This window comes from Cyanistes caeruleus, unplaced genomic scaffold (genome assembly GCF_971803275.1).
Source record: "Cyanistes caeruleus unplaced genomic scaffold, bCyaCae1.hap1.1 HAP1_SCAFFOLD_65, whole genome shotgun sequence".
Taxonomy (NCBI): domain Eukaryota; kingdom Metazoa; phylum Chordata; class Aves; order Passeriformes; family Paridae; genus Cyanistes; species Cyanistes caeruleus.
Window position 1 is genome coordinate 675,765 of NW_028255884.1, and position 15,231 is coordinate 690,995.

Below are 15,231 nucleotides of genomic sequence, written 5' to 3' on the forward strand. Positions count from 1 at the left end.
CCTGGAGTACTGCATCCACCTCTGGGTGCCCAGCACAGGAAGGACATGGTCCTGTTGGAGCTGGTCCAGAGGAGGGACAAAATGCTCTGAGGGCTGGAGCCCCTCTGCTTTGGAGACAGGCTGGGATAGCTGGGGGTGTTCAGCCTGGAAGAGAGAAGGCTCCACGGAGACCTGATTGCTCCCTTTCAGTAATTTAAGGGGGCTTGTAAAATAGACGGGACAGAATTTTTAGTAGGGCCCATTGTGACAAGACTGAGGGGGAATGTTCTCAATCTAAAAGATGGTAGATTTGGACTAGACATAAGAAAGACGTTTTTTACACTGTGGGTTTTGAAACCCTGGCACGGGTTGCTCAGAGAGGTGGGCATCCATCCCTGCTGACATTCAAGCTCATGCTCTGAGCAACCTGATCTAAAGGTGCCCCTGCTCACTGCAGGGCACTGGACTAGATGGCTTTTAAATGTCCCTTCCAAGCCAAGCCATTCTGTGCACCTGTGCACCAGCAAAGCAGTGCTGGAATAATGCTGGGGTGATGATGCTGGCACCTGTGTTTTGGTAGTTGTGCCATTTAGCTGTTGGCCAGAAGAGGATTGATGGGCTGCACAGTGAAGTCTGCAGAGAACAGTGTGCTCAAGGAGAAACAGGAGAGGAACATGGCTTCCAGTTCAGATAAATGCCAGCATTTTGCTGCCCATTCCTTGTTAAGAAATAAAGGGATGTCCTGAAGATCCCTTCAATGTGTGTGCACTATTGGCTGTATCAGTACTTGCGTTCTGTAAAACAGGTGAGCTGGTACAGCTTCTTGCCCCATTTATCACTGGATAAAACCCAAATACTGCATTGCTCCATGTCTCCTTTCTTCCAAGCAAAGGCAGATTTTGTTCATTCTTGAGTGGGACATATTCATCTGTTGACAAGCAAATTCTTCTTGCCATTCACACAATGTTGATTTGCTCTAATCAGATTGTAATTAGGATCTACCTCTCATTGTAATTAAGACTGATGGATTGTGAGGCAAAGTGTTGCATAATTTGCCCTGGAGAAAGTTTTTCTCTAATTCAATGACATTTGAAGACAGGTGTAGCCTACCATACTTGTGGCATTAGTCTCTCACTCTGTCCTTTCCTCTCACCCAAGGGGAGGATCGAGGTCTGCAGGTCTCATCTGTGCACAGAAAGAGTTAATATCTCACCCAGACCTGCAGATGCTCATGATGGTTTCTGCCGGGCAGTGGCCAAAGCAGTCACGGTGATGGATTTCAGGCAGCGCTGGGGCTGTGCCAAGATCTCAGGGGGCCCAGACAGAACAGTCGTGGCTGTTCTGCCCACATGGCTGGTCCCAGGCCCCTGCTCCCTTCAATCCCAGCTGCGGGCCGATGGCTTCCCCTCCCTGTGCCCGGCAGCCGCTGGGGCCGCGCGGGCCGTGGTGAAGGGGCCTGGCCCAGCCCAGAGCCGCTCCCGGGGCCTGGCGGAGCCCGGCTCGGTGCAGGCCAGGCTGGAGCAGGGCCGGCCTGACCAGCACCCAGTTAACTCTTCACTGCTGGAAACAACAGAGAGCTTTCCGGGGCTTGCCTGTCTTTAAAATGTGGATTTCACACAGGAGGATACAGCTTTTAAATGGTTTAGTAGGTTGTCAGTTTCTCAGAGCCAGCCAGCTATTGGTTTTGCTAAGCACTGAGGAAGATCTTAGAAGCCCCTTCCTAGAAAAATAATTTCTGTGGGTGACTTCTTCCCTCCTCACCAAGTATCAACTAATACAAAACCAGCACAGACACTCAGGGTGTAATAGGAAGCAATTTTGAAGCAATTGTTTTAAAGCAAAAGCAGTTATTAAACAGAGATTGATGTCACTCCCCCAGACCACTGGAGAGGGACAGTGACCCTGTCACCTCCCCCTGGCCAGCCCATTCCAATTCCCAATCAGCCTTTCTGGGAAGAACTCCTTCCTATTGTCCAGCCTAAACCTGCCCTGGTGCAGCTCAAGGCTGTGTCTCCTTGTCCTGCCCTCCAGCAGATCCCCACTCGCAGCCAGCTTGGTGTCATCTGCAATTTGTGAGTGCTGGACTCGACCCCCTCAGCCAGACCCTCAGTGAAGATATTAACCAGGCCTGGGCCCAGCACAGATCCCTGGGGACACCACCAGGGACTGGACACCAGCTGGATGCAGCACCATCCCCACCACTCTCTGGGCCCGGCCTCCAGCCAGTTCTGCAGCCAGCAAAGAGTGCTCCTGTCCAAGCCGTGGGCTGCAGCTTTTCCAGGGAATGCTGCGGCTCTCCGTGTCCAAGGCCTTGCTCAAGTCCAGCTCGACACATCCAGAGCCTTTCCCGCACCCACCAGGCGGGTCAGCTGGTTATAAAAGGAGATCAGGTTGGTCAGGCAGGACCTGCCCCTCCTAAAGCCACGCTGGCTGGGTCTGAGCCCTGGGCCATCCTGGAGGTGCCGTGTGATGGCACTCAAGGGGATCTGTTCCAAAACCTCACCAGGCACCGAGCTCAGGCTGACAGGCCTGCAGTTCCCCAGAGCCTCCTGCCAGCCCTTCTTGGGGATGGGCTCACACTGGCACCTCCAGTCCTCTGGGACCTCCCCAGTGAGCCAGGACTGATGAGGAGAAATGATGGAGAGCAGCTTGGGGAGCTCATCCACCAGCTCCCTCATCCCCCTAGCATGGATCCCATCCCATCCCATCCACCTGTGAGCATCTGAGTGGCTCAGCAGGTCTCTGACTGCTTCCTCCTGGATTACAGGGGGCTGCTCTGCTCCCTGTCCCCATCTACCAGCTCAGGGGAACACTTGTCCTGAGGAAATCCTGTCTTAATGTTGAAAACTGAGGCAAAGAAGGGGTTAAGTACCTCAGCCTTTTCCTCATCTTTGGTAACCATATCCCCCCCAATAAGGAATGGAGGTTGTCCATGGCCTTCCTTTTGCCATTCATGTATTTCTAAAAACATATTTATTATCCTTCATAGAAGCAGCCATGTTAAGCTCTAATTGAGCTTTCACCTCTCTGCTTTTCTTTCTGCATGACCTAATGACACCCTTAAAGGCCAAATTCTGCTGGAGCTCAGCCAGCCCTGGAGCTGGGAGCCTTCCCTGGGGAGCCTGTTCAGTGCCCCAGCAGCCTCGCGGGAAAAACCTTTTCCTCACATCCAGCCTAAACCTGCCCGCCTCAGCTCCAGCCGCTCCCTCCACTCCTGTCCCTGGGCACCAGAGGGAAGAGGTTCCCGCAGCCCCCAGCCAGGGACCCGCTCCCAAGGCTGCTGCCATGGCAACCAGGCCTGGCACCAGCTGGGATGCTCAGTTTCCACGGGCTGGGCTTCAGGAATGGCATTCCCCAATTTCCTGCTCCTGCTGAAACCGCGCTGCCGCTCGCTTCCCTCCCACCTCCCATGGAAAGCACAAAAGGCAAAGATCCCGGGCTGGGATAAGAACAATTTATTGAGAACAGCAACGAGATAAGGCACAAACAGGAACAGAAAAAATTTTGGTAACAGAAGGGATAAGACAAACTATTTACAGGGAAAACTAAAACACCACCGACTGTTTCTTCCTGGACATGCATTTCCTCCTGCCAAGAAAGGACACCCTTCTACTCCGGTGAGAGAGAGGGAGTCTTTTCCTGCCCCTGGCAATGACCTGAGATGGGATTGAATATAATGACAGGGCCATGATGAGACTATTGCATTCCTTGATCCCACATCATGACATTGCCATGGGCAGGAAGAGGTACAGGTGTCTTCCCAGCATGGATCCCAGGGAACATGGATCACCAGGTCACTTCCAAAGTTGGTCCTCCAAGCAGGGATGAGGCTGGAGCTGTGGAGAAAGCTCTTTCTGCACCTCGGGGCAATCACAGGGTTTCCCTTACTGGTGCCTCCACTGGTGTTTGGTCAAGTGAGAGCTCTGCCTGAAGCTCTTCCCACACTGGGGACACTCATAAGGCCTCTCCCCAGTGTGGATGCGCCGGTGCGTGACAAGGGTGGAGTTGTGCTTGAAGCCCTCCCCACAGTCAGGGCAGCGGAAGGGCCTCTCATCCGTGTGAATCCGCTGGTGCACGAGGAGACTGGAGCTGGTCCAAAACCTCTTCCCACACTCGGGACACTCGTAGGGCCTCTCCCCAGTGTGGATCATCTGGTGGATGGTCAGCTGAGACCTCTGTCTGAAGGTCATCCTACACTCCCCACACTCATAGGGCTGTTCCCTGGTGTGGATCCTCTGGTGGATGGTCAGCTGGGACCTCTGGCTGAAGCTCTTCCCACATTCCCCACACTCGTAGGGCCTCTCCCCAGTGTGGATGCGCCGGTGGGTGATGAGGTTGGAGTTTCGGTTGAAGCCCTCCCCACAGTCAGGGCAGCGGAAGGGCCTCTCATCCATGTGAATCCGCTGGTGCCTGAGGAGATGGGGGCTGGTCTGAAACCTCTTCCCACACTGGGGACACTCGTAGGGCCTCTCTCCTGTGTGGATGCGCTGGTGGATGATGAGGTGGGAGCTGCAGCTGAAGCCCTTCCCACACTCCCCACACTGATAGGGCCATTCCCCAGTGTGGATCATCTGGTGGCGGATCAGGGTTTTCCTCTGTCTGAAGCTCTTCCCACACTCCAAGCACTTGTAGCACTTCTCCCCATCCTGAAGCTGCTCATGGACCACCAGCTCAGAGCCCTGGCTGGATCTCTGCCCGTCTTCCCGGCACAGGGTGGGTCTTTCCTCCTCAGAGCACCCTGGGATGGGTTTGGAGCCCCTCCTCCTGTGGGATCTCTGGGGATTTTCCTCCCCATTGGATTCCTGCACCGTGGAGCTGCTCACAGTGGCCTCTTCCATGAGGTTCTGCCGTGGGGATTTGTCCTCCCTGGTCTCCATCCTCAGCTCCTGGTCTGGGGGAGGAAGGACAAGGAGAGGATGGGATTTGCCTCCGTGCCAGAGGGAAGGGGAAGGAGATCCCCCCAGTGCGTCCCCGGCAGGACGGCGTCGGCAGCGGGGTTGTCCTGCAGCCGGGGGCCAGGCTGGGCTGGGAGATGGAGCAGGAGAGAGGGGGAAAGGGGCACTGACTTCCTCCTCACCTGCCTGGGTGTCCTGGGGCATCTTCCTCTTCCTCACAGCAGCCTCCTTCTCCATCTGGCCAAGGTTTGGGAATGGGAAATCCTGGTTTGAGGAAAAATACAGTTCATGAGCACATTGGAATAGGGGGTTCCTCCTGCCCAAGTCCATCTTTAGAAATCACAAGCTATCCATAAAAACCTCCCAAACACCAAGATTCAGCCCTGAAAATGTCTCCCAGGAATTCCCCATCTCTGGTCTTTCCCCTTGGTGTTCAGAGGTTCCCCCCGTCCCAGCTGCTGGGGGTCACGCTTGTATTGGGGGTCCCCTGTCTACTCAATCCCTGCCTTCCCCAGGCTGCTGGGAGTGCCAGGAATCTGAAAAGCTCCCCCCATTTCTATCTCCCCACTTAGGGATGCTGGTACCCCCCAGTGTCCCCCCAAGGGGCATTTTCCACTCAGCTCTGCAGTCATTAAGTCGCAAATATCCCCTCCCAAAAAACCCAACCCAGGGACCCCCCAGGACATCTGGGCTGAGCTCCCCCTCCCTGGTCACCTGTGGCATGGGGGGTGATGATCCCACAGGTGGGGGACTGTAAATTCAGGGAGTTCTTGACCTCTTGGTTCCTTCTCCTTTCCCTGATCCTTCTTTGTCCCTCCTCTTCCTGTTGAAGTTCATTTAAACAATTATGGTCTGTCCCAAGGGAAGAACTCACCCTTGGTGTTGTATAAGGTCAGTCCCTACCTACCCTCCCTTTTCTTTTCCCTATCCCACTGGCTGTAACCCCCCTGTATCCCCTGGCCACCCCCTCCCCCAAGTTTAAGAGACAGCACCCGAGGAATCTCAGCCTCTTTCTTGCCCCGGGCGATGCACATACAATGAACCCAGGACCACGTCTCATAAGTTTGACCCTTCTTTGTCTAAAATACCTTAGGTCCATGTTGGATATATTTGGAGACCCCTTCCCGCCCGTGTTCTGTGAAGGGCAGACACATCCCCATGGGGGACGAGAATGAAGGGGTTTGTGGAGTATTTCCAACATCTTCCTCCCTCTCCTCCCCTTCCATCCCTTCTTCTCCTCCCTAATGCCAGGTCCTTCTCCTGCTTCCATCCCTTCTCACTCTCCTTCTTCATCCCTCCTCTTCCATCCCTCCTCCTCCTCCCCCAGGAGCAGTGACACCCTCAGTGCCCCGTTCCCAAACCCCTCACAGCCCACGGCAGGAGCGGGGATGGAGCCGGGACAGGTCGGGATGGGCAGCGCGGGGCTCTCCGCTGCTCCCACCTGCTGGGGATGGGGGGAACCCGGCCCGGGGAAAAGGAGAGGGAAACTGGGAAAATTGGGGGCTGCAGATCCAACCTGGGGCTGGCTGGGAACCCTGGCTGGGGACTGCCAGCCCTTGGGGCTCCTCTGGGGAGATGTGGGAGGGGGGAACACAGAGAGGGCTGGGGGATCCCAGGAGTGGCAGCACTGGCAGGGACTGGTTTGGACTGGGGTAACTGGAACCTTACTGGGGGAACTGGGAATCCTTGGGAATGAGCACAAGCATGCTGAGGGCAACTGGGATATACTGGGAGTGTCTGTGACCATCCTGGGGAAATTGAAGCTGGGAACAACGGGAACCATGCTGGGGACAACTGGGAGCAACTGGGAGTGACTGGGTCTGCACTGGGGGCAACTGGGAATTACTGGGACCATGCTGGGAGGGTCTGGGATCATCTGGGGAGGGACTGGGACTATACTGGAGGCAACTTGGTGCAACTGGGATCAACTGGAAGGTACTGGAGCCATGCTGAGGGGACTGAGGCCACAGCTGGGAACATACTGGGAGCAACTGGGAGTAACTGGGAAAGAAGGGGATCATTCTGCGGTAACTAAAACCTTACTGGGGCAACTGGGATATACTGGGAGTGTCTGTGACCATACTGGGAACAGCTGGAACCACACTGGGGGCACCTGGGGGTGAGTGGGACCATGCTGAGATGGACTGGGACTATTCCAGGGACAACTGGGATCACACTGGTAGGAACTGGGAAGAATTACAACTATTCTGGGATCACACTCAACTGGGATCATACTGGGATCATACCAGGAGCAGCTGGGTCCCTGCTGGCTGAGACTGGGATCCCACTGAGGGTGACTGGAATCATACTGGGATTGACTGGGAGTGGCTGGGAACAACTGGGATCATGCTGAGAGCAACTGGGAGGAGCTGGGAATGACTGGGAGCGTGCTGGGGCTGACTGGGATATACTGGGAGAGACAGGGAGTCCCAGGGATCACACTGGAGGCTACTGGGGTCACACTGGCACTGCCAGGGAGCAACTGGGGGCCACTGGCCTCATCCTGGGAGTGACTGGGATTAGACTGGGAGTTACTGGGATCAGACTGGGAGTGACTGGGATCAGACTGGGAGTGACTGGGATCAGACTGGGAGTGACTGGGATCAGACTGGGAGTGTGGCGGAAACTGGAAAACTGCGGAAAAAAATGGGAAAACAGGATAAATTCAAGGAAAATAGAAGGGAAGAAACAGAAAAAAATCAGGGTGAAATAAAAAAAAAGGGGGGAAAAATCAGGAAAAAATTGGGGAAAATTTGAGAAAAATGGAAAAATTTGACAAAAAATTGGGGAAAGGCAGAAAAATTTGGGGGAAAAAAGAAAACTCAAGGAAAAAATGGGAAAAAGGAAAAAATCAGGAAAAGAAAGTCAAAAAAATCTGGGAAAAATGGGGAAAAAATCAGGACAAATAAGAAAAGAAGGAAAAATCATTAAAAACTAGAAAAAAATGGGAAAAAAATCAGAAACTCAGGTAAAAAACTGGGAAATAACTTGGAAAAATTGGAGAAAATATAGAAAATAAAGAGGTTAAAATATGGGGGAAAAAAAGGGAATAAATGTGAGAAAATCTGGAAAATACCCAGGAAAAATCAGGGAAAAATTAGGAAATTTGAGAAAAAATTGGGAAAAAGCTAGAAAAAAATTTGGGAAAGGAAAAGAGAAAAATCAGGAAAAATGGGAAATACATGAAAAAACCTGTAAAAAATTGTGAAAAATCAGGGAAAGTATTAAGAAAAGAAAGCTGAAAAGACCCTCGGAAAAATCAGGAAAAAATTGGGAAAAATATTGGAAAAATCAAGGAAAAACCAGAAATATTTGAGAAAAAATTGCAAAAAACTCAGGAAAATGATTGGGGAAAACCAGAAAAATTTGGGAAAGGAAAAGGGAAAAATCAGGAAATAAAATGGGGAAAAAATGGGAAAAAATACAAAAATGAAGGAAAAGTTTTAGAAAAAATTGGGAAAAAAATGGGAAAAAATCAGAAAAATAAAGAAATCGTGAAAAAAATCAAAAAAAAATCAGGAAACAAATAGGGAAAACCAGGAAAAAGATTGGGAAAAAATTGGGTAAAATTGAGAAAAAAGAGAGGGAAGAAACCTGGAAAAATCAGGAAAAATCAGTAAAAAAATTAGGAAATACAGGAAAAAACAGGGGAAAATTGTGAAACAACTGGAGAATAAGCAGGAAAAAACTGCAAAAAGAAGAGGGAAAAATCAGGAAAAAATGAGTGAAAATAAGGAAAAAATTGGGAAAAAACAGGGGAAAAATCAGAAAAGAAAGAGGAAGAAGACCAGGAAAAAAACTGTGAAAAATTAAGGAAAAAAAATCAAGGAAAAAATGAGGAAAAAGAAAGAGGGAAAAAAAAATCTTGGAAAAATGGGGAAAAAAATTAGGAAATAGCCAGCAAATATTTAGGAAATGAACATGAAAAAAATCCGGAAAAATTAAAAAAAAAATGGGGAAATATGGGGACAAATCAGAGGGAAAAAGCCAGAAAAAAATGTGAAAAATATGTGAAAAAAATTGTGAAAAATGAAAGAAAAATCAGGAAAATAAAAAGAATAAAACCTGGAAAAAATCAGGGAAAAAAATCAGAAAAAAAAGTTTAAAAAATGGAGGAAAATCAGGGAAAAAAAATTGGGAAAAACACAAAAAATTGGGGAAAAAAGCAGAAAAACCAGAAAAATTACAGAAAAAATTGAGAAAAAGTTGGGAAAAAGACAGAAAATTTTGGGGAAAAAAGAGGGAAAAATCAGGGAAAAATCAGGAAGATTTGGGAAAAAACTGGGGAAAAAAAGAGGAAAAAATGGGGAAAAATTTGGGAAAATTCAGGGTAAAATGAGGGAAAAATCAGGAAAAAATGGGGGAAAAAAAGAGAGTAAGAATTAAGGAAAATATTGGGAAAAAATGGGAAAAATCAGAAAAAAAACAGGCTGAAATCCCCCAATCCCATTTTTCCATGGAATTTTAGGAACTGCCTAGCTGGGAGGTCGTTGAAGAATTTACAGACGTGGGAATCCAGGGATTGGGGAAAGGTGGAATTGTGGACGAGCTGGTCCAGATTTTTGGGAAGGTAGATTACCTGGTCCTATTCAAGGCTCCAGAATGTTCGGATGAATCCTACGCCTCTTTCTGGCTGGAAATCATGGAAAAATCAAGGAAAAATAATGGAAAAATCATGGGAAACCTGTGATTCAAATTCATGGAGTTTTTCCCCTAAAGAACCCTTTATTCCAGTCAAAATTTCAAATTTCCCCCCCCAAGAATTTGAATTTTTGGGATGATTAAATAGGCAAGATGATAGATTAAAAATGGAAAAAAATTGGGAAAAAATAGGAAAACACGGGGAAATATTAGAGTAAAAATTGATGAAAAATAGGAAAAAATAGGAAAAAAAATCACAAAAATTGGGAAAAGATTGAGGAAAAATGAGATAAAAAGGGGAAATTGAGAGAAAACAAAAAAAAATGGGGAAAAATTTGGGGAAAAAATAGGATAATAATGGGGAAAAATTATATGAAAATGGGATAAAAATGAGGAAAAATAGAGCAAAAACTGGAAAAAAATATGGGATAAAAATGGGGAAAAATTGGATAAAAATGTGGAAAAATGGGATAGAATGCAGACAAATTGTACCCTAACAGGGAATGACTGGGAGTGACAGGGCTCATACTGGGGTGCCGAGGAAACTGGAACCACATGGGCAGAACAACTGGGCAATGCTGGGAGCAGCCACTGCCGGCACCGGGAGCCCCGAACCCCTTTCCCGGCCATGCCGGACCCGCATCCCCCCGGCCCCTTTGCCGGGGCTCTGCCGCCACCGCCACCGGGACCCCCCAAAAACACCTCCCGGGGACCCCCGGGGTGCCCCCGAGGGGCATCTGCGGCTCGGCTCTGGAGCCCTGCCATCCCCAAACATCCCCCCCAAAAACCCCAAAGCCAGGGAGCCCCGGGGGATTTGGGGCGAGCTCCCCCTCCCCGGGCACCTGCGGGATGGGGGGCGATGGTCCCGAAGGAGCTGCAGATGCAGAGAGCGGGGAGCGCAGGTGGAGCCTCCTCTGCCTGCTCCAGCTCTTCCTCCTCCTGCCCCTCCTCTTCCTCCTCCTCTGTCCCTCCTCTTCCTCCTCCTCTGTCCCTGGGCGTGGTTCGGAGCCCTCGGGTGAGCGGGGCCGGGCGGGGACACGATGGGAAAGGGCTGGGTCCCCCCCAAACCGAGCTGGGGGCAGCGGAGCTTTGGGGGAACAATGGGAACGGGGCGGGACAGGGGAACAGGGGGAGGTGGGAGCACTGAGGGTCCCCCAGTTCACCCCAGGAGCCCCAAGCCCCGTCCCAGCCCCCCCAGTTCCCCCCGCAGCCCCGGCTGAGGGGGGCTCAGCCCAGGAGCCGCCGTCGTTCGGGGCTCCCCCGAGTGCAGGAACGGGAGAGTTCCCGGCTCGGGGAGGCCCCAGCACAGGAGGGGATCTTGTCCCTCTTCCAGGGCCTTCCAGGGTCTTCAGGCCCCTCTCAAGAGGAGTTTTTCTCTTTCTCAGGTTTTTTTGGGGGGATCCCACCACTACAGGGGTGTTTTTTCCTCCCCATTTTAGGGTGTTTGTGTGGCCGCAGCCCCACAAGCCCCTTTTAAGGGGGGATCATGACGGCTTTAAGTGACATTTTTAGGGGTGTCCCCACCCCAAACCCCTGTAGGGGATGTTTTGTCCCCCCAGGGTGGATTTTGGGGGTTCTCTCTACCATGGCCGCTTTAAGGGCCCCCGGTGTTGTCGGGTCCCACTGTAACTCCTCTTAAAAGGGCAACACCGCTCCCGTTGGTTCCGGCAGTGGAGCCCGGGAGGGGTTGGGGGTCCCGGGAGGGGTTTGGGGGTACCTGGGTGATGCCGATGAAGGTGATGGGGTCCCCATGCTGGGTATAAACCTTGGTGAGGGGTTCCTGGGAATTTTCAGAAGTTCTGGGTGTTTTTGGGGCCATGGTGTTTTTTGGGGGTTCCCAAGGGGGTTTACAGGAGTCCCGATGAGGGAATTTGGGCGATCCCGGGGGTGGAATTTGGGATCTCAAGGCTGTTTTGGGGAACCTGCTGGTGATGGACATGGGGACCCCATGACAGGTATGAACCTTCTCAATGTCTGTATGGGGTTTTGCGGTTTTGGGGAGTTTTTGGAGCATCCAGGGCTGTGTTTGGGATCAGGGGAGGTTGGGGTGTCCTGGGGGGTTTGGGGGTTCTCGGCAGGTTTGGGGGTACCTGGGCAATGCGGGTGGCAGTGCTGGGGACCCCGTGCTGGGTTTGAACCTTCTCACTGCCCACGGGCAGCGTCAGCGTGTTCAGGGAGATCCTGGGGGGCCCGGGGGGTCACCCCAAATCCCAGGGACCCCAAATGCTGAGGGACCCCCCAAACTGCCCTCACCGCTGGATCTGCTGCAGGCAGGGGGGCACCAGCACTCGGCCCCCACCCTCCACCATCACAGGGGGGCTGTGGAAGAAATCTGGGGGTGCACAGACAGGTCGGGTGGGACCCAGAAAGTCCTGGGGGAGGGGACACGGGGGGACTCCCTTGAATTCCCATTGTGAGGGTATGATGGGGGACCCAGGAAGAGTTTGGGGGGCTGGCTGGGTCATGGGGAGACCGCCAGGAGTCTTGTGGGGGTGGGGATGACAAGGACCAGGGTGATCCCCAGGATGGGGTTGGGGGGAAACCGGACTGGGGCTCTCATGGCAATGGGATGGGGAGATCTGCCCATGGAATTCTATGGGAATGGCATGGCAGTGAGATACATCTACAGAGTTCCCATGGGAATGGGATGTCTGAGATCCATCCATGGAATTTCCATGGGAATTCCCACGTTCCCAAAATTTGCCCTCCCAAATCCCACATTCCCATTCCCATATTCCCATGGGAATTCCGCCCTCCCCACCTTTACACTCCAGCGCCTCCCGCCCATATCTGACATATTTCTGGAGACATTCCCTGCAGCTGTGAGCCAGGGAATTTGTTAATCCCTCAGCCTGGATCTCAGGGATCCCCATGGCGGTGCCACAGTTGCCATCGCAGCCCCACAGATCCCCCAGCCCCGGCTCCCCCCGCTCAGCCCCGCTCTGGCTGTGCCACTGCTGCAGCATCTGCAGCTCCCCGCTGGCCCCGTGCCGGTGCCGCTCCTTGTGCCGGCCCTGGCTATCCCAATATCCCAGCCCTGGCTATCCCAATATCCCAGCCCTGGCTATCCCAAGATCCCAGCCCTGGCTATCCCAAGATCCCAGCCCTGGCTATCCCAAGATCCCAGCTCTGGCTATCCCAATATCCCAGCCCTGGCTATCCCAAGATCCCAGCTCTGGCTATCCCAATATCCCAGCTCTGGCTATCCCAATATCCCAGCCCTGGCTATCCCAATATCCCAGCCCTGGCTATCCCAATATCCCAGCCCTGGCTATCCCAAGATCCCGGCTCTGGCTATCCCAATACCCCAGCTCTGGCTATCCCAATATCCAGCCCTGGCTATCCCAAGATCCCGGCTCGGCTCCGCCCGGCCCCGCTCACTGCGGCGGCGCTGGAAGGGGATCCCAGCCAGGGACCCCATGGACATGGACTGCGGGAAGCCCGGGCCGGGCTCCGACAGCGCCGCGTGCAGGGAACGCAGGGAGAGGAGAACTGGGGGGACATTTGGAGATTTGGGATCGGGGGGTCACGGCTGAAGGAAAGGGGGAATGGGGAGAGCCGGGAAGGGCATTTGGGGATGCCAGGAGTGACAAGAGGGGAGGCTAGGGCTGGCTAGATGTGGCATGGCTGAAGTTCAGGCCGTTCCTGTACCCAGGAAAGGGAGCTCCAAGGGTCCCCGCTGTCCCCATTGCCAGGACAGGGAAAGCCGGGATGGCTGGGAATAGGGGTCCCGGGTATCCTGAGTGCTGAGGAAAGGAGGGGCTGGCTGCTGGGAGAGGCAGGAATAGGGGTCCGGGGGGTAAATGGGTCAAGGAGAAGGGGGCTCTGGGGGCTGCGGGAGGCGGGATGGCCGGGAAAGGGGTGCAGGCGTTCCTGGTGCCGGATAAGGGGGTGCAGGGTGGGACCCACGGCCGGGAATGGGGGTTCGGTGGGATGGCGGCGGCCAGGAAGGGGGGTTTAGGGGCCCCTCGGCGCTCCGGAATGGGCGATCAAAGAGTCCCGGTGCCGGGGTCCCCCTCACCTCTCGCCGCCCCCCGGGAGCGCCCCCGGCCCCAGCGCTGGAGCCATCGCGCTGCTCCGCTGCGGCCCCGCCCACAGCCCCGGCCCCGCCCCCAGAGCCGCCTCCGGCCCCGCCCCCAGAGCCGCCTCCGGCCCCGCCCCCAGAGCCGCCTCCGGCCCCGCCATTGGCGCCGCTCTTTGCTGCCCGCCAGTGGCAGCCCGAGGCTGCAGTGACGTCACCGGTCGCCGGGCAGATCCCGGCGGCGCAGGGCGGCCAAGGCGGAAGCGAAAGTGCCCGAGGGAGCGCGGGGGGAGGGGACGGGGCAATTCCAGGGAATTCCCCTGGATCCCCTCCCGGGATCCCCCGGGACCCTCCTCGGCCGCGCACTGCGGGACCCCCGGGACAAACTGGGCTGAACTCCCGGGCCCTGCGCCCAAACTCTGCCTGCAACCCGCCGGCTTCGGCCCAAAGCGGGGGAAGCCCCGGGATCCGCGGATCCCATTTTTCCTGCGGCTGCGGCTCCCCAGCCCCGGCGGAGCAGGAGCGGCCGCTGGGAGCCCGAGCCCCGATTCCCGATCTCCTTCCCTCTCTCTCTGCTGCTCTCTCCCTCTCCTTTGGGTGATCAGAAATGCCAGAGCGGCTGGAGAGCCCCGTGCCCAGCTCGGCTTTCCCTGGAAAGGGAGGCCTGGGGGTGCGGTGCCCCGGGATGGCCGGGAATGGGGCTCCGGGGGTCCCCGGGCTGACGGAACCGGGGGATCCAGGGGCTGCCAGGGGAGGATCCCCGGGAAAGGGGGTGCAGGGCGCTGTTGGTGCAGGAGAAGGGGGTGCAGGGGGTCCCGGAGCTGGGCAAGGAGATGCGGGGGGGTCCCAGGGCCCAGGAATGGGGATCCAAGGGGGTCCCAGGGGGGCTCCCCAAAGCCCCTCCCAGGGCACAGCAGGAGCTGGGTCAGGAGCTCTGGCAGAGACAAAAGGGGGTGAGCCCGGCATGGGGGGGACATGGGGGAGTCACAGGCGCTCCCGGGGGGGGGACACGACCCCCGGGGACCCCTCCTCACCTTCTCCCATGTACCCCAACAGAGCCCCTAAATGGATGAGCAGAGCTCGGTGACTGCAGTATGAAACTTGTTCAGTGGCACAGGAGGATTTAGAATTGAGGACAGGGGAAGGGTTTAACCCAGCCTCCTGTTTGAACAGCCTGGAGAGGGGGCTGGGGAGAAACCCATGCCTGCATTGAATTGAGAGAGATCCAGACCCGGGCTGGGAGAGATTTGAGACACACCCACCTTTGGACTTTGCTGTCCACAACACCCTGTCACATAAAGGTAAAACCTTACAAAAGAAAGGACTTGGAAAATCATGGTTTAGGACTTGTTATGTGAGCTTAGTGTAGCTAGCAGCTGGCCTGATAAGTTTCCCATGGAAAAACATCTTGAGAATGAGAAGTTTGTTAACATAACAAACTATTCTTGGGGAGAAAAACCAGTGCACCTGTAGTAACAAGGGATCTGTCCCATGGGAATCAGTAGATAAAGTATGAAAACATTGTTAGAGAGAAAAGTTTGGATTGACGTGTACACTCACCATTACCAACCAGTGAACTGAGTTCCCAACCAACTGGAATTAAGCACGCTGCCTTCTGATAGCCATGTAAATATAAGCTGTGTGCAATAAAGCTTTGGCTGTGATGGAAGAAGAAACAGGTGTCATTGTCCATCT

The 15,231-nt window shown here is 54.0% G+C and overlaps 1 protein-coding gene and 1 long non-coding RNA gene across 2 annotated transcripts in view; both read right to left on the bottom strand.

Annotated features, from left to right (window-relative positions):
• The window catches only part of LOC147647078 (uncharacterized), an 813,449-nt gene that overhangs the window by 633,373 nt on the left and 164,845 nt on the right, over window positions 1-15,231 (bottom strand). The gene's annotated exons all lie outside the window — the stretch shown is intronic.
• Window positions 3,412-15,231, bottom strand: part of LOC147647105 (uncharacterized) — a 94,581-nt gene continuing 82,761 nt past the window's right edge. The window contains exon 4 of the mRNA XM_086872384.1: window positions 3,412-4,572. Within this exon, the coding sequence (XP_086728510.1) occupies window positions 3,864-4,572 (709 nt within the window). The 3' untranslated portion in view covers window positions 3,412-3,863. The remainder of the gene's footprint in view (window positions 4,573-15,231) is intronic.